Raw genomic sequence first — 25552 nt, 5'->3', positions numbered from 1 at the left:
TCCTCTCCTGCCAAGCTCTCAGACTCTTTTCTGGCTGCCTAGAGAACCTTACTCAGGCCTGTTCCCCATTACTTGTGTTCTGCATTTATTATGATTAGATGTTAGAGAGAGAGAGAGAATTATTGCCCACCCCAATGATTGGTTGATTGATTCGTTCCCAAATCTTACCCACCCCAATGATGTCAAGGGTAGTTACATATTAACAGAGAAGTTCATGAATTTAAATGAATCACTGCTTAGTAGCATTTCCGTTTCAAGGACAGTGTGGGGAAGTAAGAGGAGGGCATAAAACTTATTTTATTTTATTTTGAACTTATTTTAATATCATTGGTATGATGTCCCTCGTCGGCATTCTGCATCTCCAAGAGCCAACGAGTTATTTCATTGCTTCTTACACTGGGTCTTCCAAGGTAGTAACGGTACCTGCAGTACCTTTATTTTTGCAGTACACTCTTTTTTTTCTTTGCTTTTGAGTAGAATTATATCAATTCAGTGTGATCCACACTATTTATTTCCTGCTGATCAAAAGGTCAGAATGTATTATCTTTCTCATCTGTAAAATGGTACAATAATAGAGCCTCACTCTAGAACTATGAGGATTAAATGAATTACTATAAATAAGCTCTTGGCATAATGCCTGGCACATAATAGAAGCTTAATAAATGTTGACCGTGATTATTTGTCTGCCTTTTATATATATACATATATGTATGTATATGTATATTTCTTTCAGTTCCTAGTTTTATTAGTATAATAATCTATACTCATGCTAAAAAAAGTAAACAATTGAGAAACGATGAAGTTAAGCTTGTAACTAACTTCCCACCCAGTCCTATTTCCCTGATGAATCTTCCATTGATATTTCCTTATGTATACCTGCAGACATTTTCTAGATTATTTCTTATTATCTCTCCAAGATGGTGTCAAGGTTGTGATGACACTTTTTCTTCATCCATTCATTCTTTAGGGATGTGTATTCATCTTAATAAGATGATACCCATCTGAACTTTATTTACAGCTAACTTAAATTATATTTTTATGATATAATTACTTCAGATCTGAGGACTCTTCCAGGAGTTCTGACTCTTCGGTAAAGATGAATTACTGAAAGCTAAATGGGCAGGGTAGGAGGCAGGGCATTTGCTGACAGAAAAGAATGGGAAAGGAGGGAAGAAGAGAACAGAACACCAGTAGTGAATCTTACCAGTTAGACACGGGAATCAGGCTCACCAGTTGCTTTGCCAAGCATGGGCTATTAAAATGCAGGGACGCTGCTGGGGAGGGGCATTGAGGGAGGCAGCAGATCCTTGATCAATTAGAAAGATACCATCAATAGACATTTCTTTCCTTTAATGTGTAGTGATTAACACAGAAAGTGGCACCATCAGGATCTGGCCTACTACAACTATATTATGAAACAGAAAAATTTGCATGGCCTAGAACAGTGGCTTTCAAATGTTTTGATTGTGACGCACAATAAGAAATACTTTTATATACATAGCTAGCGTACACATGCGTGTGTGCACACACACATTATATGCATATATATATGAAACACCATACTACCTGTCATATATTTTATTTTATTTTCAATTCCATTTTAAGATATTGTTTGCAGCCCACTAACTTCATTTTGTGACCTAATTATCGTGACCACAATTTGAAAAACACTACTCTAGACAGTATATAATATTCGACAGAGTAACTACTTCTGGAGTAATTTGATGGTGTGTCTCAGTACCTGTCAGTCGCTTTGTGGTGCTATGTTCACATGACTTTATAATCATAGAATTATCTATGGATCAATTGCTATGCCTATACCGAAATTGTAAATACTTAGACACTGTGGTGACGAATGTTAACTAGACTTATTGTAGTAATCATTTTGCAGTATATAGAGATATCAAGTCATTGTATTATACAGTGAAACTAAAATGTTATATGTCAATTGTATCTCAATTTAAAAAATTGTTTTAAGACTTAGACAAAAGGAGAAGAGGAGTGTGGTTCTGAGAACTACTGATATAAAATAATAGACCCACAAGTATTAGGATGTTTCTATAATGTACTGATTTTCAGTCCTACCTGCACATTAGAATTACATGGGAAGATTTTAAAAAATGTTATCCACACCCCATCCTCTTGAATCAGAAACTTTGGGTGAGTGGCCTGGATACTGGTATATTTCCAAGTTTCTTAAGGGCTTCTAATGTGAGACAGGGCTGAGTATCCTTGTATCTTTAAAGGGGGAAGCAAGATGAGAAAAGTAGCTGTCAGTGGAAGGAAGATTTCCTTAGTAAGAAAAGGAATGCAGTGCAAAATAAAACTTTTTATTTAGACCTGGCCTACTTCCAAAATGGGTTTGAGGTAAATTGCAAAAATTGCCAACCCTTCATGGTACTTACCATGTCATGTACCATTCTAAGAATTTTACATACCTTAACTAATTTCATCCTCACAACAACCCTATGGGGTAGGAAGTATTATTTCCATGTTATAGAGGAAGGAATTGAGGCACAGGGAAGCTAAGGAACCTGCCTAAAATCATATAGCTAGTCATGGGTGAAACTAGGATTTGAACCTAGGCATTCTTGCTCCTGAACAGCCGTATTCATAAATACAGTGAAAGACATGCAGTAAGACTATGAAAGCAGGAATGACTATCAGGAAATACAGTTGAACAGCTAAGGTAATTGATCAGATTTCTAGTTTAAGTTTAGTTTTTACACTTTTATTAGGTTTAGCTTTGGGCTTCCTGGCCTCCAGGGCCGTCAGAGATTTTTGCTCTTGGTAGGCATGATATATGTAGGTGGTTAACACTGGAAGAGCATGCACTCAAGTTCCTGTCTCTCAGTATACTGAAATTTAAGAACCCCTGGACAAGGTCACTGTTAGGGTCATTTTCAGCTCCAAGTTCTATATATCTAACCCAGCTCATTTGCACTTAATGAGCAACTTTAGGGTCAGTATCAAATGTATTGAGTTCATCTTTGTTGATTCATTCATTTTTCATTTGTTTATTCATTCACTCTTATTTATATAAGAAACCTTTATTGTCAGCCAGTATGTTAGGCACTATACTTGGTGCAGGTGATATAGAAATGAATAATACATAATCCTCTGGAAGTTTACAATGTGAAAGGAAACATAGACCTGTAGGCAAATTACTTCAGTGCAGAATAAGTATAAAAATAGAAGTATCCACTACCTTTCAAGAAAGGTGCAATAGCTCTGCTTGGGTGGAGCAAAGAAAGTTACATAGAGAAGATGTTGTATCCCAAATTCCTGGCACAGTAGGTCCTATAAATATTTATTGAGTTGAATTGGATGAGCTGGTCATTGTCTTAAATTTCTTCAAGTGTTATGCTGGTGCTTTAACGGGAACATGAAAATGGAGAAGTAGGCCTTGATTTATATGAAACCTTTATATATACACTTGACTAGACTACATGTCTTAAAATGCCACCTAGCTGTACCATAAATATAATGTGTATGCTTCATCATTGTTTGAAAATGTGTTTATTTTGTCTCACATAGGTAATACATATAACATACCAATTCGTTTGTGGATTTTGGATTCCCACCCTTTTGCTCCCCCCATTTGCTTCTTAAAGCCAACTGCAAATATGGGAATCTCAGTTGGAAAACATGTGGATGCTCAAGGCAGAATATACTTGCCCTATCTTCAAAACTGGAGCCATGTAAGATCAATTTGGATTTTCTTTTAAAAGTTTTTATTTTTCTGAGTATTTATCCTAATGGTACAAATAAGTTACTGAATTTTCTTTCAATGGTATTCCTCATATGGACTTTAAAAGTAGTTTGAAATTGAGCTCCCTGGAATCACCCAAGTTCCAGAACCCCAGTGACAGACAGCAGCCTGCATGAAGTGCTCTCTCCAGGTCTGGGGCCAACTACTATTTGCTCTCTCTCTTCTGATAGTTGTTCAGTACTTGATAAAGCACATGAAAAGTTACTAGCAAGATATTGGACATTATCTCCTAGTCCCTCCTTCTTAAAAATTTGTTTGTAATATATGTATTTATTTGTAGTTTTGCCTGTTTTTGACCTTTATGTAAATTGAATCATACTGTATATAATCTTCTGTTACAAATTTTGTTTTAACTCAGCATTAAGTTTTAAAAATTCATTCACCATGATTTACGTAACCAGTTTATTTGCCTTACAAGTTCTCACATGCAATTTTATTTTCTGTATTTTTCATCTACCATTATATTGAGCACTTCTCATTTTAAACAGTATTTTCAAAATACATGGTCTTTAATTGGTTGCCTGATGATCTCACATAAAAATATTGGCATAATGTATTTACAAATTGATCTGTTGTTAGAAATTTAATGATGAGCATCCTTTAAGATAAATATATATAAACATAAATGTGTATATATTATAAATCCTTAGTAATTTCCTAATGATAAATCTCTCGGAATGGAATTGTTGGATCAAAGTTTATAAATATTTTGAAGGCTATTCTTATGTTTTGCCAAATTGGCCTCCAAAAAGTAGACAAAATGTATGTCTACCATCACTTGAAATCAGTGTAGAATCCCTGTTCTGTAGTACCCTTGTTCTAACAGAAGGTACTGTCATTAAAGCAAAACAAACCTTTGCTTCTCTCTGTATATTTACTTAGAAGGATGTAGAGTATGTTCTCCTTTTTGTAAAAATTAAGATTTTTATGAAAGGATAATTAGAATATATTTCTCTGTACCCAGGAGGTTGTAGGACAGGAGGACCAGGAAGCCCTAAATGAGACCAGGGATATGTCAAGTCAAGTGAAGTTGGAGTAAAGAAAGGATGGTGTTAGGATTACAGCTTTTTATTTTATATACATCCTGCAAAAAGGGGTGCAATTATGGACATGTTTTATATACTTTATACTTTTCCATATTTTTCCATATGTATAAAACCTTTAAGAAGAAGAAAAAAAGATACACAAAAAGAAGGGATGCACACCAGGTGGTTGGTAGCGGAGGTTAGGTGGAGGAACACTGACCTTTTACTTTATGAATTTGTACGTCATTTGCATTATTTGGTGATTTTAATAACTAAGATTGCCAGTTAAATGTGCTAAATAGGGCATAATAAAAATTTGTCATTTGGAGGGACAAAAGTGATATCTTAATGTTTAGTTTTTTGACTATTTGAGAAATTGAAATCTTTTTCATGTCAGTCGATTATGTATGCTCCTTCTTTTTTGAATTGTCTATCTCCTTCATCCATTTTTATCCCCCTTTTTTTTTTTAAAGCTATCCTCAAACAGTATTTTGACATCTGTGCCCTGTTGTGGGAATTCATATTTCCTGTTTCCTCTTTCTGGTTTTCATTGGCATCTCTTTTCATAGTTTTGTTTGTATACTAAGTACTCAGAGATAGTCCTATAGTCTAGTTGAGGTTATGCTTTATTTTAGTTCAAACAGTATTGATTTCATTTTACTATTTTGAGCCTCTTTATTATAAGCTAAAACAATTTTTTTAAACTAGAACTAGTCTTAAGAAGACAATACATTATTTACATTGCCCTATTTAAAAGTACCACAGTAACTTTAAGTTGCTCATGCAGTTGGAATTATAATTATGTAGTAGAATTACGTAGAATTTTGGAGCTGGAAGAAATCTAGAGGCTGTCTAGGCCAAGGATTGCAGACATTTTCCCCAAGAGATTCAATGTGCTGTGTTAGACCTACAGAATTTTGTTGAACAGCAAAGTGGTTTTGTTTTGTCCTTAATATGAATTTGAATGCTGATATGTATACTCATTCCAATTTGCCACAATAACCATCTCCCTAAATTTTCTTATACTTGACAACTTCACACATTATTATCTGCTTGGTCTTTGAAAGTGTTTGAGTTTTTGATCCTAATAGCTTCATCCTCTTAATTTATAAATAGTGAAACTCGGACTCTGAGAAATTAAGCACTTTTTAAAATAAGCAAACTACTGAATATTTTTAGTAATAATAATAAATATTTTACACTCACAGCATATAGGTTGCATGTATTTGTTTCTCCTAACAGCCACTTGGGATTTATTATTCATATTATACTGCTGATATCACTGAAGCTCAGAGAGGTTAAGTGGATTTCACTACAGTTGCTTAATAAATTAAAAAAAACAGTACTGGATTAGATAATATTTTATCAGTGTTACTTTTCTGATTTGATAATGCTTATATAGGAGAATGTTTTTTTGTTTTTTGAGGGTTTGGGGGGTTTTTGTTGCAGATTTTATTTTGAGAGAGAGAACGCGTGCACACGTGAAGCAGGAGGAGGGGCAGAGGCAGAGGGAGAGAGAGAATCTCAAGCAGACTCCACCCCAAGTGTGGAGCCCAGCACAGGGCTTGATCCCAGGACCCTGAGATCACGAACTGAGCAGAAACCAAGAGTCAAACGCTCAACTGACTGAGCCACCCAGGCACCCCTGTTTTGTTTTTTCTTTTAGGAAATATACACTTAAGTATTTAGGGGTGAAAGGTATCAGAGCTGCAATTTATTCTCAGTTGGTTCAGAAAAATATAGAGAGGGAAGGAGACAGAAAATATATGTGCTAAAATGTTAACATTTAAAACTTTTTTGTACTTATTTTTGCAACTTTTCTATAAGTCTGCAATTATTTCACAATAAAAAAAAAAACAAAAAAAGAGATAGACAGTTCCTGAACATAGGTACTTTGCCAAAAGCACATTCATGTTACTTTCCCATCTTTTGGAGATGTGGATTAACATTTCTCTAATTTTCAGTTCAAAAAAATAAGTAATTTTTCAGTTAAAAGTATTATGTAATTTGGGGGTGCCTGGGTGGCTCAGTCGTTAAGCGCCTGCCTTTGGCTCAGGTCATGATCCTGGGGTCCTGGGATCGAGCCCCCCCATTGGGCTCCCTGCTCCGCGGGAAGCCTGCTTCTCCCTCTCCCACTCCCCCTGCTTGTGTTCCTGCTCTCACTGTCTCTCTCTCTGTCAAATAAATAAATAAAATCTTTAAAAAAAAAAAAAGCATTATGTAATTTGTATGGTAGTTTTCAAAAAATAAGAGCATAATGCAAAACTTTTGGTTAACTTTGTAACAATATATAGGTTAACAAGGCAGTATTCTTTAGGAAAATTTTTGCATAACTTTTCCCTTTGTATTCTGCAGCCTAAATCTGTCATTGTTGGACTAATTAAAGAAATGATTGCCAAGTTTCAAGAGGAACTTCCCCTGTATTCTCTACCATCATCTGATGAGGCACGGCAGGTAGACTTGCTGGCCTATATTGCAAAAATCACTGAAGGTTTGTATTTTTGTTGATCAGAGAGTTATGAATTTACAGTTTCTCACTAATATCCTTTACCCTCTGCTACTGGATTTCTATAAATCAATATATTCTGTACATATCTGTGTTGAATCAAAAATCCTATACGTTTATCGTAGGGTGTTAGTGTTACCATACAGTTCCAATAATTGTAGTTTCTTAAAATGGAAAAGATTACTCTTACACTGACAGATAAAATAATTTTGTGTTTTGTTCAAAATCACTTGATATGATGATCCCAAACCTTTTTCATTATATGTTTATGTGGCTTTTTGCCTCATTCAATAAATATATTGGATCAGAAAATTTATGATTCTCATGTTTCTCATTGAGGATAAAGCAAAATATCCATGCTTATAAAATTCGGTAAGGTGTTAAACATTTTTGCATTATAGAACAGAGCGGTAAGAATCAGAATGTTTTTCAGAATTATGGAAATTCTGTTTTCTAGTCTTATATAATCTGTTTTAATTGTTTAGAAAGATACTTTCTTTTTAAAGGGGTAGTCTCTATTTAGTAGAATATTTACTGAGATTCCTGCCTGTCTTGCTTGTCACTTGTTCAGATATTTTTGAGTGCTTCTTCTGGACTAGCACCATGTTTTCTGTCCAAGTTATTGAAGGTTGGTGTATTTTTTTAAGATGCTTTAAAAGATTTTTGATATTATTTCAAAATTCTCATGACAATCCACTCTTATTTCTAGGTGTCTCAGACATAAATTCAAAGAACTGGGTAAATCACGAGCATAAAACAGTCAATAAAATTACTGTGGTTGGAGGTGGAGAACTAGGTATTGCCTGTACATTAGCAATCTCAGCAAAGGTATGTAAGCATAGTGGTTATAAATCCATCTATCATGTTGCTACACTTTTAGGCAGTTTATGTTTAACATACAAGAAATAATGGCTTCATTTTGTCATGTGGAAAAACCTCATTTTGCCTTAAAATATATTTAGTAAGTTGGCCAAAAAAAAAAAAAAAAAGCTGAAAGCTCTCATCAGGGATATTGCTTCTTAATTAGTACTTAGTCATGGAATAAGCTTTAAAAAAGAGATTTGAACAATGGGCTCATCATCCTTTTCCAAGGGAAACCTGAACGTGACATTCATCTTAGTCACCAATTCCTTTGTGTTTTCTGAGTCATGCCGCTTTAATTAAGCTCTTATTTAATATAATACTTAATTTTAGCTCTTTCTAAAATTAACTTTTTTTTCTTAAAGGTTGCCTTTTCTTGTGTAATTACTCCACTTTCTCTTAGGATCATAGTTTCTAAATTGATATTTTACACTAGTTTGAAATTTGTTTATTTTTCCATCAGTCCTTTTTACTAGATCTTCTGTATATAAATTATTTTCAGAAAGGTTTAAATTCCCTTCCAGAGAGGTTCAAAAGACCTTCCAGGGTCCCAGTATCACTGGTAACAGCATGTCTGTGTCTTTTCAGGGATGTAGCCCAGAGTGGAATAGCTGTCCCTCTCTGTTTATTTGGTAGCTGGCATTTTGTTTTTTTCTTTTCTATTAAAATTTGATTGTTTGTCAGGCTCCTGGGTGGCTCAGTTGGTTAAGCATCTGCCTTCGGCTCAGGTCATGATCCCAGGGTCCTAGGATCTAGTGCCGCATCGGGCTCCTTGCTCATCGGAGAGCCTGCTTTTCCCTCTGCTTCTGACCCTGCTTGTGCTCTCTCTCTCTCGCTCTGTCTCTCAAATAAATAAATAAAATCTTAAAAAAATTTTTGTCACCTAAATTCTTCCCTTTTTATTTCAGACTCACATATGTCTTAGGGATAGGTTGTACTTTAGTAAATAATTAAATTGTATCCAGGGAGGTAGAAATTTTTAAAAGCTGGCTGCACAGAACAACATATGCTAACTTTTGACTTCATTTCCTCCACCCTCCATCTGAATACACGAGTCCCTCTTAATTGGAGTTTGAATTGTTTTCAGTTCCTTTGTTACTAAACAGAATGATTCCATAAACATTGCTTTACAAGTTGCTTATTTTCTCCTCTGAATTTTCTTTTAGGTGTACATAATCTCAAAAACAGTACTAGTGTGGGGGCGCCTGGGTGGCTCAGTCAGTTGAGTGGCTGCCTTCAGCTCGGGTCATGATCCCAGGGCCCTGGGATTGAGTCCCATGTTGGACTCCCTGCTCAGGGTGGAGCCTGCTTCTCCCCCTGCTTGTGCTCTCTCTCTCGCTCTCTCTAATAAATAAAATCTTAAAAAAAAAACCCCAGTACTGGTGAATCAGAGGGTATGAATGGTCTTTATGGTACTTATTACATATTGCTAGATTGTGCTTCAGAAAGGCAGAATTAATTTATGGTGCTAATAACAGTATGCACATCAATCTGATTTTTGACATCCCTAACAGTACTGAGTTTTATCAATTTTGTTTGGTTTTGGTTAAGTACAAGAAGGCCCCTTAAAGTCATGTTTCTTTAACAGTTGGAAGAGTCTCACTGTTAGTATTCTTTTGTCTGTAAACTGTCTAAATGGAAATTTTTTTCCATTTTTCTTTGTAAGCATTAGTATTTTGATCCAAGATACAATATATCAAATGTTATGATACAGTAGTAGCCATAATGGTGTCAGTAGAAGTGGTGGTGGCGGCAGCAGCAGCAGCAGTAACTAACGTGTGCTGAATGCTTAGGTGCCAGGCACTTAGCTAAATGACTTGACTAATTTTTACTAAGTTTTACCTAACCCTTGTATGTTAGGTACTATCATTACTGCCATTTTACAAATGAAGAAATCAAGGCAGAGGGAGGTTATGCAACTTGCCCAAAGTCACACTGTTAATAAATGGAGGCAGGATTTGAAGTGAGGCAGTCTATTTACAGAGCCTGTATTCTAAATCTTTACTACTCAGTGTGTGGCTTTCAGACCAGCAGCACCGGCCATATCTGAGATCTTATTAGAAATGTATTATCTAAGGCCCCACCCCAGACCTATGGAAGCAAATCTGCATTTTAACACAACCCCTGGTGTGTTCCGTGTGCTGTCCTGATCTATTAAATGGTGATCCCTTCAAGCTTGGGAAGTTCTGCTCTAAACCACTATGTTATACTGCCTCATTATTGCTGTTGTCCTTACGGATGGACATTTAGGTCATTTCTAGTCTTTTGAATCTCCTTATACGCATTGTATCTCATTACACATGAACTAATAAACTTATAGGATAATTTCTGTAAGTGAGGTAAGTGGATTAAAGGAATTACTGTGTTTTTAAATTTTGATAGAACTTGTCAAATTATCCCGCATATCAATTGTACCAGTTTATGCTCATACCCACAGTGTGTAAGAATGCGGGTTTTCCCACACTACTGTTGTTTAACTTTGGATCTTCGTGTCTCTCATAAATAAAAAGGTAACTCATAGTTGTCTTTGCATTTCTCTTTGAGTGTAGTTGACAATAATAAAATTAATAGGTACAATTTAGAGAGGTCTTCTCTCTGCCAGCTTTGGGTCACATACTAATTCTCATAACCCCATGAAGTAGAGCCAAGTTCAATGACTTGCCCAGCATCACAGAGTGTAGCTGGGTTGTTTTCTTTTGTACTTTCTGCCTGATGGTCTGGTAGATCCCTGGGTACTCTTGCCTTTGCACGCTAATATAGGAAAGATCCTCACACTGCTTACCACTTTAGAAAAAGACCTTCTGGGTGCCTGAGTGGCTCAGTTAGTTAAGTGACTGCCTTTGGCTCAGGTCGTGATTCCAGGGGTCCTGGGATCGAGCCCCACATCGGGCTCCATGCTCCACAGGAAGCCTGCTTCTCCCTCCCACTCCCCCTGCTTGTGTTCTCTCTCTCTCTCAATTAAATAAATAAAATCTTTAAAAAGAAAAAAGAAAAAGACCTTCCACAAAGGTAACTTGACTCGGAGGAGTTTCTATGCCGTCATTAGCCCATGGGACCCAGGGAGCCATCTACAGGCGTGTGGAGTGTTTTCCATGAGATCTCTGGGGAGGGTTCTACATGATAATAGGATTTTATTTTAGATTTATGACTATTATCCTTTTTAAATTTTATTTTTTTTAAAGATTTATTTGAGAGAGAAAGAGCACAAGCAGGGGAAGGCGGAGGGGCAGAGGGAGAGGGAGAAGTAGGCTCCCTCCCAGGACCCTGGGATCATGACCTGGGCTGAAGGCAGATGCTTAACCAACTGAGCCACCCAGGCGCCCCTGTTATCCTTTTTTTTTTTTTAAAGAGAAACTTGGCATTGGTGTTGACTTTCATGCTAGAAATGAAGCACTAAAATAGAGCAAAAATCACTCTAAGTACTTTCAGAATGGAAATTATGACATCAAAATGAAAACATAAACTTAAGAACAACAGCAAATATATTGATCACACCAACTCATCCTTATTATTCATTGTCCCATCAAAGGAAATCTGCAGTCTGTGACTTCTGAGTTAAGTCCTGCTAGATCCCAATTTTCAGTCAAGCCTAAAGGATCACATGACTCAAGTTCACAGTAATTTCTTGATTGCATGTCCTTTTATTGCTATTGTATTACTTTTCCTTCATAAGACAGCACATGAGGCCTGTGCATTCTACTTTAGCTTCACTTCTAAATGAATTTAAATTGAGTAACTGGCTGTGTTTGCATAATGCTGTATATTCTTTTTCTTACTTTACTGTATAGGGCATTGCAGACAGACTGGTCCTCTTGGACCTCTCAGAAGAAACAAAAGGAGGGGTGATGGACCTTGACATCTTTAGCCTGCCTAATGTGGAGATCAGCAAAGGTATGGTTATTCTGCTTAAAAGATGTTTGCCTCATTTGTTCTTGTATTTGAGTCCTAGAATTTTTTTTTAATGCACTTTTTTTTTTTAGAACAGTTTTAAGTTCACAAGCAACATTGAGCAGGTTTCCTGTATATATCCCTTATCCCTGCACACGGACAGCCTCCCCCATTATCAGTATTCCCCACCAGAGTGGCACAGTTGATGAACCTACCTTGACACATCACTATCATCCAAAATCCGTAGTTTACATTACGGTTCACTCTTGCTGTTGTACATTCTGTGGGTGTGGACAAATCTATAATGACGCCATTATGGTATCTTTCACTATCATTATAGTATCTTTCACTACCATTACAGTATCTTTCACTACCCCAAAAATCCTCTGTGCTCTGCCTTGAGTCATGGAATTTTAATGCTAAAAAGCACATTAAAGATCACCTAGTCCAAGTTCCTCATTTTACATATTCGGAAACTAAGATTCAAATAAATAAAGTGACTTACCCAAAGTCATACGAGATTGTAATTGATTACATTAATAAGAGTCAAATGAGCAGAGAACATTCTGATTGGTCAGAAGGATTTATTCTGTCTTTGACTTATACTATAGTATAAATTTGTTTTCTTTGATTGCTTCCATTCTCATAATATATTGGTTAAGAGCACTGGTTTTAGAGTTAGATAGGGGGTTGCATCCCAGCTCTGCCACATTATAGCTCTGGCATTTGTCAGGTTATTTAACCTCTCACAGTTTAGTTTTATCACCTGTAAAGTGGGGATAATACCTACCTCTTGGTATATGGCAGAGTGTTAAGATTTTTACAAAAAATGTATATCGCTTTCACTAAAAATATATTGTTAAAATAAGTTTTAATAAGACCAAAAGGATTTCTTATCATAAAATTTTAAATGTTAGGAAAGTAGTTTTTAATTTCATCTTTTTAATTTAAAAATTTGCAGATATTCTGTAATGTACGTAATGTATCAGTACAGACATATATTTAGGTAAATATCATATTTGGGGATGGGGGCTTAAAAATACTTTATTACTAGAGATTCATGATAAAAAAAAATTAGCTATAGGTTTTAATAGCTATTTTGAAAAAGTCCAAGTGGAGCCAAAGCATAACTCCAGGATGGTCAGCTGTAGTCATCAATGCCTGTCATGATGGAGCATTACTCAAATTTCCAAAACCATTGACCTTAATTTCCCAAAATTACTGCACTTCTCCATATTATGGAATATATTTATGAGATGTTCGTTAACATTATATTTAAAATTCTTCATGTAATAGTAATTAAATTCAGTGTTATCAGGAACATATATTAGGTTATAGCTAAAGTCAGGTCATAATATGTTATAGTTGTTTGACTTTCCTTACTTAGGTACCCTGTATTCCTTGACCATATGTTCCCCCCAAAAATCAAAATGGGGTCACAAACATTTTAAATGTACTAAGAACAACAGTGGGTGAGAAAAATTGAAATTATACCTGCAGGTTGTAAAAATTGGGTGTAATAGTTAAAGTAAGACTCTGGATCCCTGTAGGATATAATGAGTTCATTTTCCTTGCCTGGAAAGAGTACAGTATTTGCTTTAATGATCCTTTTGTAGGCCTCATATAGAGGATCCTTTGGGGAACCAGATATTCTCTTGTGCCTGTTGTTTCCAAGTACTGAAATTCTTTAGGGACCTTTTAACTCTTCCAAATCACTTTAGGAGACTTCAGTATATGGACCCTAGAGGTTGTGAGGCCTTTTAGGACCTGAAGAAATTGTTTCCTCCTATGTAACTCATTAACCATCAATAATTATTGTTTCATATAATTGAAAGAATAGAATCCTTGGAGTCGACGTATAGTGTGTGGTGCTTGCCACCAAGTAGGGAATGTTGAATGAGTCCACACCATCTTGGGGCAACTTTCATGTTCCCCTTGTCAATTTGGTTATATGTTCCTGATAACACTGAATTTAATTACTATTACATGAAGAATTTTAAATATAATGTTAACGAACATCTCATAAATGTATTCCATAATATGGAGAAGTACATTAGTAATTTTGGGAAATTAAGGTCAATAGTTTTGGAAATTTGAGTAATGCTTCATCATGACAGGCATTGATGACTACAACTGACCATCCTAGAGTTATGCTTTGGCTCTGCTTGGACTTTTTCAAAATAGCTATTAAAACATTTGGCGGGGGGAATGCCTGGGTGACTCAGTTAAGTGTCTGCCTTCAGCTCAAGTCATGATCCCAGGGTCCTGGGATGGAGCCCCACATTGGGCTCCCTGCTCAGTGTTGAAAAACTGTTTTCACTTCTTTTAGGTGTATACTCAGAAGTGGAACTATGGCAATTCTGTGTTTAAGTTACTGGTGAATTAATAGTGTGCTTTTGAAGATCTTTATTAACAGCACAAATGGATCTAAATAGCTCTACTTTTTTGAACAGCTTCATAATATTTTGTCACATGATGTCTGTCTCCTGTTGGGAGACATTTAGGTTGTTTTTGGTTTTTTCGGCTTACAAGTAATAGTGGAGAGAACATTGTTATACAAAAATTTTCATGTACTTCTCTAGCAAGATAAAGTAGAATTACTGGGTCAAAAGATACATGTTTTCAAAATTTATATTGTTAAATTGTTCCCAAAGAAGTTATACCAATTTATACTCTCACCAACAGTACATAAGTTTTCCTATCTGTTTTCTCTTGATTAATTTTATTCTTTTTTTAAAATTACTTTTGTTCTATATTAAACATAGCTAATGGGATCATCATCCTATGACATTTTGATCATGGTTATTAATGTTTATTATGTTATGTTTACTATTATGTTTATCTTTTATCCCTAAATAACAATAAGAGCCCTTGACATTTTTCTAAGGAATCAGTAATATATGCTAGGTACTTTACATATATTCACTCACTGTTACTTTTCTTTATTTTATAGATGGCTCAGAGAGATTGTAGCTTAGGACATGCAGTTAGGTAGAGGCTAAACTAGGATTTCAAACATAAGTTTGTTACCAGTTTCACATGATTCACTCCAGAAATAGTCTCTGCATATACGAGCATAAAGGTTTGTGTGTGTGGGTATATGCATGTGTGTGCATGGAGAAAAAAGTGTTCAATAGTTGTAAATTTAAAAATAGCATGTTGTTGACCTATGGAGCAAAGCAAAATTTGCTCAATAGCCAGTGGTTCTTGAAACATGGCTTGTAGATTAATCACTTATATTAGAATCACCTTAAAATTACAGATGCCTGGGGTTCATCCTATACCTATGAATCCTGAATTTCTAGGAGTGGAGCCTGGGAATCTACATTTTAGATAAGTAGCTCAGGTAATTCTTATACCCATTAAAGTCAGTATTCTAAAAATTGTAAATAGTGACATAATTGCAGATTGTGGAATCAGCACAGAGGAGTATGACCACCATTTTATAAAAATGAACTAGAACAGTAGAAAATATCAGAGTAACATTAAGGGTATTTTCTGTAATGTTTTTGGTTTTGTTTATAAACACATATGTATATATTGTGTCTTTGGTTGCAATAGAAAATGTACTTCGTGGCATGCCCATCTCATGGCATGGGTCGTGATCAAAACTTTGAAACTCACTGTATTGAAGCTGAAAATCATTGATTTAAGCTCTTTTTTTAAAAACCTCTTTTCCCCCTCTACATTTGCCCCAGGTAAATACTCCTTCATTAGCCACAACATGCCCTTCATACTTGAAACTCAAGTCACCTTCTCTCTAGGAAATCTTCCAGAGTAACCCTTTTGCCAAATCACTCATTACTCTTAATGATTTTAGTATCGGTATGTGAAATTTATGTTGTATCATTTTTTTCTCTTACTGGGACATTTTATCAATAGATATACCTTTTATTCTTAAGACGATCCTCTCTAAAGATAGAGATATGGCATAACATACTCAGTTCATGGCCTTAGTTTGCCACATATGGTAAATCTTAGAAAGTCTCAGTGTTGTTTATACAGTTCCAAAACCCAGATCACTGTGGGCAGTAACCATTAAAGGCACTCACTTGAACTGAACAGTGATTCCCTACCTTATCTTTTGATATGGGTGTTCATGTTTAACATTTTTTTAAAAAGTCTACCTGTATTCACCAGACAAAAATATCTCTTCTAGTCATTGACTGAAATAATGCCTAAAGCTACTGGGACATCTTTGATGTCATTCTTTGATGGTGCCCTCCCTCCCCCCACAACATAGGAAGATTTTTAATAGCTATCATCTTTTTTTTTTAAGATTTTATTTATTCATTTGACAGAGAGAGATAGCAAGAGAGGGAACACAAGTAGGGGGAGTGGGAGAGGGAGAAGCAGGCTTCCCGCTAAGCAGAGAGCCCAATGTGGGACTCTATCCCAGGACCCTGGGATCATGACCTGAGCCGAACGCAGCCACTTAACCGACTGAGCCACCCAGGCGCCCCAATAGCTATCATCGTAACACAATTTCTAAATTAAGGGTCATCATCATTTCTAGAATTTTGTATCACAGTGAAGAATAATTTGAAAAGAACATATTTTTTTGTAATTTTTAATAGTTAGGATGGCTTAGCACTATACCAGAGAAATGAAAATACTTGTACTGTCTCCAGTATATTCAGACTGATAATACTAGCTAGAATACTTCAATGAGGTCTCCACAGCATTGGGACATTATTATTTGATTGCCTAATTTTCCAATCGTTTTGAGTAAAATAATTTAGCAATGATTTAAGATGAATGTGTATTTCCTTTATCACAAAATCATCCTCATAATCTGAGAACAGTAATATATCAGAGCATGAATTATTATTTGCTGGGTCTTTTGACATGCTTGATCTTGGATTGATGTCCCCTAGTCTAACTATAAGCAGCCACTGGTCTAGGGCCTATGGTTTGGGAACCAGTGAGTTGGCAGGAAGAATGTAGTTTTTCTGGGCTACCTGTGCAGCTGGGATAGAGGTATGAGGTTTGTATCCTGGGAGTCCAGATGGTGATTGGCCCCTGACCCAGGAGGAAACTTATTACTATGCTAGTAAGTAACTGGTAAAGTTAGGATTTGGAGCAGGCAATCTCATTCTGAAGCCCTCCATTCTAACCCTTGAGCCCTACTGTATTATATCTAAGGCAAGGCTTATATCTCTAAGCCCTACTGTATTATATCTAATGTCATTCACTTTGTGTTCTTAGGGCCTGGTATAATTGCCTGTAACATAATGGGAACCTTAGTAGAGGCTTATTGAATTAATTATTATTGAATGAACTTTTATTAGGATCATATCTTTACATAATCATGCTTAAAGTCCTTCCTAATTCTCTTTATAACTGTAAAATCTTTTTCCCCATATTAAATCACCAACTCTTTTTTAACTCTATTTTTTATTCAGGTATAATTAACATCCAGTGTCATATTAATTTCAGTTGTACAATATAGTGGTTCAACAATTCTGTACATTTCTCAGTGCTCATCAGTATAAGCTTACTCTTAGCCCCTTTCACCTATTTCACCCATGGCAACCCTCTGTTCTCTATAGTTAAGAGTCTGGTTTTTTTGTCTCTCTTCCCTTTTTTTTTTTTTTGTTCGTTTGTTTTGTTTCTTAAATTCCATATATGAGTGAGATCATATGGTATTTGTCTTTCTCTTACTTCACTTTGCATTATACTCTCTTGGGAAATCTTATGGAGTAGGAAGCCTTTCTTGTACTTTTGAAATCATATCAGACAGCTACTATTCTATTTACTCATGAGGCAACCTTGAGGGCGAGGGCACTTGTAGCATTCAAAGTAGAGAAAGGGGGGTAAGAAATGAAATGATCCTGGCAAGATAGGTTGGGATCAAATTGTAAGGTCATGAATTTTTCACTGATATTTGGTGATATGGACAAGTCACCTAATCTCTCTAAATATCATTTTCCTCATCTTTTTTTTTAAAGATTTTATTTATTTATTTGACAGGGAGAGAGAGCGAGAGAGGGAACACAAGCAGGGGGAGTGGGAGAGGGAGAAGCAGGCTTCCCGCGGAGCAGGGAGCCTGATGGGGGGCTCGATCCCAGGACGCTGGGTCATGACCTGAGCCAAAGGCAGACACTTAACCGACTGAGCCACGCAGGCGCCCCATTTTCCTCGTCTTCATGAGGGTTTTGGACTCCATTTCTAAATATAATGTAGTGCTTAAGAGTACTTTGCAGCCAGGCTTGAATTCTGGCTCCATGCTTACTAGCTCTATGACTGAGCAAGTTACTTAACTTACCCATGCCTCAGATTCTTCATCTGTAAAATGAGGGATGACATGACCCCATAGTGTGCTGTAGATTAGATTAAATGAGTAACTATATGGAAAGCTCTTAGAGTAGTACTTGGCATATAGAAGTGGTCTGGAATGTTAACTATATACCTTCCAGTTCTTCAGGTTTTGACTCATTACCAGGTATCCAATCTGAACACTAGAACACAGGAATTTAAGAGGACTCATGAAAAACCGTAATTAAAATCCAGGACCTGCTATCCCCACAGCTGTGTCAAAATACGAGCTAAACTTGGAAAGGACACATTGCACAGGTGTTTCCTTCTGAAACTTGTTTAGAGATGGCCTTAGAGGCTTCATTAAGAATATAAAGCCCGGAATCTACTCATTGTCTCCTTGGGATGCTAATATTACTTGATAAATGTTGACTGGACTACTGCCATCTACTGTGTTGTTTTTCTGTTGTCTGTGCTGCTGATAAAGTCTGGCCACTGTTTTGACATGCACTTAACTATAAAACACACTGTGTACTAGAGAGTAATGGCGTTGTAAAACAGCATATGTGTGCTTCAGGATCAGGAGAGTAAACTTCAGAGAATAGCGTTTCCTAAGTCATAACAGTTGCTTACCTGTAGGTCCCATGGAAAGAAGAACCTAAAACCAAGAATACTGGGCTTCAATATAAGGAAAAGCCTGTAAAAAAATGAGCCAAGACATTTTATCTTGATTTAAAGATTTTCCAACCATTTTATTTTTCCTCTTTGGAGAAGAATCCTTAGTAAGTAAAAGAGATACAAGCAGAGCTACTCTGCTGGGAGAGGTCAAAGTAAAGAGCGTGGAGCTGTGCCTACCAGCTTTCTTTCCACTTATTCCCAGTCCTTCCATCTGGCCCCTAAGTCACTTTCCAGGAACTCTAGGACTCCTAAACTCACAGTTTAAAAATCAGTGATGCAACTGATTATAGGTTCATCTTTCCTATAGCATGTTACCTGTTTTTCCTAGGAAGGTTGTGCATTAGAGAAAAAGCGAAGTCCTTGTTTATGGGTTCTGGGTCCTGTACTTTATTTTCTTTATCTTTATTGCTCTCTTCCCCCCCCCCCCCCCGGGGATACACTCTTGCTCTTTATCATCTTTCTGGAAGCAAACCTCAGCCCTTTGTATACTTCTTTGGATATAGGATTGATCTGGAGGCAAATATGCCTGAAAGCTCTCCACTTTTAGAAAATAAAAAGAAAAACAACAAGAACCTGATTAAAACCTAGACCTCGAGCTCAGACTGTTTCTTTTTATTCATTAGATTTGTCTGCCTCTGCTCATTCCAAGGTGGTGATCTTCACGGTCAACTCTTTGGGTAGTTCTCAGTCCTACCTGGATGTGGTACAAAGCAATGTGGATATGTTCAGAGCCCTTGTCCCAGCTCTGGGACATTATAGTCAACATGGTGTCCTGCTCGTTGCATCTCAACCAGGTAAAAGGTTTTATTTTAAATTAATCTGACAGTCCAGAGCATCAGTAGAATTGCCATTACTGATAAAAGTCATAAAACTAGATTATAAAGGAACAGCTAGGCTATCCGAATTGCTCTTATACTGAACAATACAGTACCTCCATATCCTGTCAGCCAGCCACTTCTTAGGACTGGCATGAATTAGAAGGTTACAACTTACAAGTTTTTATGTAATATCACTATCATTCTGTTCCAGGTTTTTAGCCATGTCTCCTTCAGTGAGAAAATAGTTGAACACCCAAGAGAAAAATACAATGGCTTATGTGAAAGATCTTCTGTTAGCTCTAAAGTGTCATAAAATATTAGCATGCCAGTATGTGTTGTTAACTTTTCGTGTATTGCAAATTGTTTTTGGAACTGTTTTACTTAAAAAAGAAATATTTTCAAAGAATTAGGTGGTATTGGATTCAAATTGGTGAACAGAGTTTCTTAATGTTCCCAGTCTAAGGGTATGCTTTTTACATGTTCTCCTATAGTAATTGGTTGAGGGACACTGGTCTATTTAATTCCTGACATCCTATTGGCATGGCAGAAAAAAGTAGTTGTTTTTGTTCGTAATGTTGTACTGCGTGGTGGTGGTATGTGATCATTATTTTAATTTAAAGCTAGAAATTCATCTAAAGATACAAAAAAGCTTGACCAATGAAAAACAATTATTTTCTGGTTTTCTGTTCCCACTTTGTATCTTTCTTACTTAACTAGGAAAATATCTATTTTCCACTCTTAATTTATATTTAACAACAAAGTTATGTAAAATCATGCTGAAGCCTGCCTAGTGTTTTTAATATATATTAAAAATACAGTTTGCCTCAGTGCATTTAGAACCTTGGGAGAATATATAGAAGCTCTACTATACTTATTAACGTAATAAGTTTTTGTTTATGAACTAGGCTAGAAGTATATTTTTAAAAATCTTTGTATTTTCACCTTGTGTGTGATATTCAGTGGAAATCATGACATATGTAACATGGAAACTGAGTGCATTTCCTGTAAATCGAGTGATCGGAATTGGATGTAATCTGGATTCACAGAGATTACAATATATTATTACAAATGTCTTGAAGGCACAGATGTCAGGAAAACAAGTATGGGTTATTGGTGAGCAGGGAGAAGACAAAGGTAAGAAGTACTTTTTTATTAGTTATATTGATAACCTAAGTCACCCAGGGGCCATGCTGTTCAGATACATCTGAAGATACTGGAATAGTTGCGCTTACTTGGCTTTTGTTTCACTTTGTAGTGCCTTTTATGTAACAGGCCCTGTATCGTGAAGAGACTCTTCAAGTGTGGCGTTCTCGTTTATTTACTTTTCTGTAAGTTTAAGACTGGGCAAGAGCCCTTAGTTTTATATTTTTTAATTGAATTTCAGAGTCCAGGATTAACTTGAAAGTTTAATTCTCTAGAGAGCCATGTGTAAATAAACCTTAACACATATACAGAACTCTTTCCTTTCCTCTCCCCCCACACTTCAGTCTTGCTTGCCTTTCCTAGGCTCAGACTGTCTCTCTAGGGCCATACCTCCTGTCTGTTTCTCACCTTTTTAAACACAATTTTCACTCTTTGTTTATCCTTATGACCTCTTTCAACAGCCCACTTGCTCTCTTCCTATCACAGAAAGCGTTCAGTTCCCTGGACTGGAAAGCCCCTTTTCCTATCCGAAAAGAATACTTTCCCTATCTAACTTGAGAATCTCTTCCTTCACTCCTTTACTGTTTCCCTCATGTTTTAAAGTCAAGTTGGTCAGGTGACAGAAGTTCTGTGTTTGTCCTCATTTTGTATGTAAGTGCCTACTCTTTCCTCACTACTGCGTAAGTGCTAGTATGATCTAGAAGAGGCATGGGGCACCTGGGTGGCTCAGTTAGTTATGGCTCAGGGGTGGTCTCAGGGTCGTGAGATTGACCCCCAAGTTGGGCTCCCTGCTCAGTGGGGGAGTGTTGAGATTCTGTCTGTCCCTCTGGCCCCTCCCCACCCCCCACACTCACTCTCTCAAAATAAATCTTTTAAAAAATAAAAGAGGCATAGAGCATGGTCCCTTCTTTCATCACACTTAAAAATCATTTTAGAGCAAGAAGGAAAGGATTTACATGATATTTTAGCTAATAGTGAAAGTATAGGGAACTATTTGATTAAGTGCCAGAATGAGTATTATAGACTTACAGTGCTTAGCTTATGAGTGAGTATTTAACATAAGTAGAAATGACTGGAGAAAATTCTGTATAAGACATCATTGAACTGGACTTTGGAAGAATGAATAGGATTTCAGTAGAGAGAAAAGAGTGGGAAAGATACTCTAGGAATGGGAAATCAGAAGCAGGCAAAGGCACATATTAACAGTGGTTGTGTCTGGGTTAAAGGAAACTTTAAAAAATGTGTATTTGTCAGTATTTCCTAATTTTGTCATCATGGATATTTAGTATTTGTATAATTTTTAAGAAATTTTAAATAAAATATAGCAGTATTTAAGTCTGTGTAAATTGGTACTGGCTACCTAGAAAATTCAGTGCTAGAAAGAGCCAGGCTGTAGAATAAACCCTTACAAAACCTGATTTTGTGATTGAGCAGGATGACTTTTCAGGCTCAAAATGCTCCCTACACTAGATGCTGATCAAGAGGACCCTGGGAAAGGGTAGCAAACAAGAACTTGGAGCAGATGTATTAGAGTAATGCATGTCTAGGGTTGCAAACACACCTTAGACCCCATATTTTACTCACTAGTACTATTTGAGTTCTGGTCCACGTTGAACTCTTGCTTCTCTGATTCTTGCAGCTCTCCTAATTAGTTTGCTGTTTCCCCTCTTGTCTACCCTGTAAATGATGCCAAATTAATAATGATGTTAGCCAGAACTTTACTGTGTGCTTTCCTGTATGAATCCAATCTTCCTAAATCATATTACTATTTTCAAAAACCTTCACTGACTTCCTCTGACCAAACTATTAAATTCCTTTGCTTGGCATTCAAGAAATCCCAAAGTAAAGCCCTAATCTTCCTTCCCCATTATAATTAACGAGGTAGTAATGTTATTTGAGAGTTGGAAGGGACCCAAGGGATCAGTTACATTTTGTTGTAGGGAGCCAGCAATGGATACAGAGATGGTAAGAGTGATCTGCCCAAGAACCTGTAGTTTTTAGGGTCAAAGAAGGACTAAAACCCAGGTCTTGTACCTCCCAGCTCTACCCCACAGCTTTGCTTCAGCCACAGGGAACTTTGCCCTTCTCCTTCTCTCTCAACATATTCAAATCTCATCCTTTCAGGTCTAGGTCAAGCCCTCCTTACTTACATTATGAAGCTTTTCCTGATCACATCCCTCCACAGTGATTCCTTCACCCCTTTGAGCTAAAAGCTATTGCTAACTCTATGGTAATTAACCACATAACCAGTAAACATGACGCTTATTCTTTTGTTAAACTGCTGTTTATTCTGGCCCAACTTGAATATTTTGTGTGTATACCTTCTCCTTATTGAAAGTGTAAATTATTAAGCTGTTGTCTTAGTTGAAAGTCATACATTCACATTGCATAAAGTTAAATAGTACAAAAAGGTATGTGCAGTAAAAAATAAGTCTCCCTTCTATGCCAGATCCCCAGTTTTGCTCCCTAGGTTCTGTCACAGTTACCAGTCTCTTGTGTAACCTTCTGGCAATGTTCTGTGCATAGATAAGCACATATATGAAATATTTCCTAGGTAGCCAGTACATACATCATTCTGCACCTCGCCCTTTTGCTTACTGATATGACATGGAAATGATTGCATAATAACATATATAGATCTCACTCATCCTTTTAAACTACTGGATATGTCAACATTTATTTAACCAGCCCCCCTAATAAGTTACAATTTTTGAATGAATAAAAACACTTCACAATATGGTTGTATTAGTATCTCAAATTGTACAGAGAAAATAAAGGATAGTGAAATTGATAAATAAGCCTCAGGCACTGTGCTGACTGCTGTTGGGGCTATATAGATGTGTAAGAACCTGAGCATGTCTTCAGGAAGCTTAGATCTAATACAGAAAATGACTATAATGGAAGGCAGCATTGATTTGCTATGAGAGAGGTCCACGGGAAGTAGGCTAAAAACACGAGGAAAGGATATGGTAATTTTGCCTTGAGCTCTCACACGGGAACTAGAAATAGAGGTATGTAGGTACATGTGAATTGGAATCACTTAAATGTAATCTTATGTACTATTTGACCTATATAAAAGAATACATAAAATGTATAACATTATATTTTGAAGCATAATAGTAGAACAAACATTCATGAATCTATAGTCAATTAAGAACATTACCAATACCACTGAAGCTACTGATGTTCTCCCCAACCCACGTCCCTGTGTTCCATCTAGACTCCACCATCAGATCGCTTTTTATCCTGTCTTGTACTTTGTTTCAGAGATAGTTATCCATGATAGGTCTAACTTACCTTGACCCTGAAGCCAGAAATGGACAGAGGCTCCCTCTGCTGGTAACATGTGTAAACATCAACTGGTTATATTTTTGTATAAGTGATATCTCTGCAGTAACAGCAATTATAATTACTTTTCATTGAAAGCCTACTATGTGTATTAAATGTGTTGCATATCTCATTTAAAATTTACAAACACCCTCTGAAGGAGATGGTGGTTTTCCAAATTAAAAGATGAGGAAGCTTAAGACTCCATGAGGTTAAGTAATTTGCCCAAGATTACATACTAGGAAGATTTGAACCCTGCTCTCACTCCAAAGCTGTGCTTTTTCTTGCTGTGACTTAATTAGAAAGTTTATCTAAAGCATTTAGTACCATGTATAACACAGCGTAAACACTCAGTAAATGGTAGTTTCTATTACAGCGATCAGCAAGACAGCGATGAATAGAAACTTGGTGAAAAGACATGTAAAACTACACTTTGAAGTAAAGCAACATTAGGATTTGGAAACTGTTCTAAGAATAGCAGGTGTGCAAATAATATTAATCCTCATCAAGTATTTCAGAGACAAATGACAGCTACAGCCTGGGGGTAGGAATACATGACATATAAGACCCTTTAGGATTAGTTTCCTGCTTCCCTCCCCTCACCAGCTTCTTCTTCCCCTATCCTGCCAGGCACTCTGTGCTAGTCATATCGTCAACTTGCAGTTTCCTGAATGATTCACGCACTGCTATGCCTCCTTGCTTTTGCACCTGATTCTTCCTTTCCCTGAACATTCATTCACTTAGCTAACTCCTGCTCACCCTTCCAGACTGGGCTTGAGTGCCGCCTCTCCCAGGAAGCCTTTCCTAATTCTCCAGGTCAAGTAAGTTCATGCCTCTAGCATAACTGTTATCACACTGTGTTAGAATTGCATATTTACCTGTCTGTTTACCCCACCAAACTGCAAGTTCCTTGACCTTGGAATGACCTCAGTAAATGTGTTTTGAAATGATGCTTATACTATCTTGTTGTAACCAAAGGTCATTCATATTATGCCCCCCCCCAATTAGATAGCAGAACATATACTTTGGAGCTGCTATTTTCAGCTATGATACTAACATCATATGTAAACTGCAGATAACTCCTTCAAATGATGGTTTAGAAATCCAAGGGTTGGATCTCAGAATAGACTGTTAGGTCATCTGCTTTGGGCTTCAGTCCTACACAAGGGAAGGTGTTGTATACACTGGAAAAGAGTTTCCCCATGGTCATTGTTCATTAAAATTTTGGGGGGCCAGAGGATTGCTGTTCTTGAGAAGTGGAGCCAGAAAGATTAGG

The 25552-nt window shown here is 36.6% G+C and overlaps 1 protein-coding gene across 4 annotated transcripts in view; it reads left to right on the top strand.

The window, feature by feature from the left end:
• The window catches only part of UEVLD (UEV and lactate/malate dehyrogenase domains), a 41635-nt gene that overhangs the window by 8573 nt on the left and 7510 nt on the right, over window positions 1-25552 (top strand). For 2 of the 4 annotated variants that reach the window (XM_027577976.1, XM_027577977.1), the window contains 6 exons: window positions 3538-3701; window positions 7153-7288; window positions 8013-8131; window positions 11953-12055; window positions 19612-19782; window positions 20767-20940. In XM_027577976.1, coding sequence (XP_027433777.1) covers window positions 3538-3701; window positions 7153-7288; window positions 8013-8131; window positions 11953-12055; window positions 19612-19782; window positions 20767-20940 — 867 coding nt within the window. Of the gene's footprint in view, window positions 1-3537; window positions 3702-7152; window positions 7289-8012; window positions 8132-11952; window positions 12056-19611; window positions 19783-20766; window positions 20941-21061; window positions 21135-25552 lie in introns of all 4 variants that reach the window. The other 2 variants (XR_003517256.2, XR_003517257.1) reach the window with 2 other exon arrangements.

Source organism: Zalophus californianus, chromosome 11, assembly GCF_009762305.2.
Source record: "Zalophus californianus isolate mZalCal1 chromosome 11, mZalCal1.pri.v2, whole genome shotgun sequence".
Taxonomy (NCBI): Eukaryota; Metazoa; Chordata; class Mammalia; order Carnivora; family Otariidae; genus Zalophus; species Zalophus californianus.
This window is presented reverse-complemented; position numbering and strand designations above follow the sequence as displayed.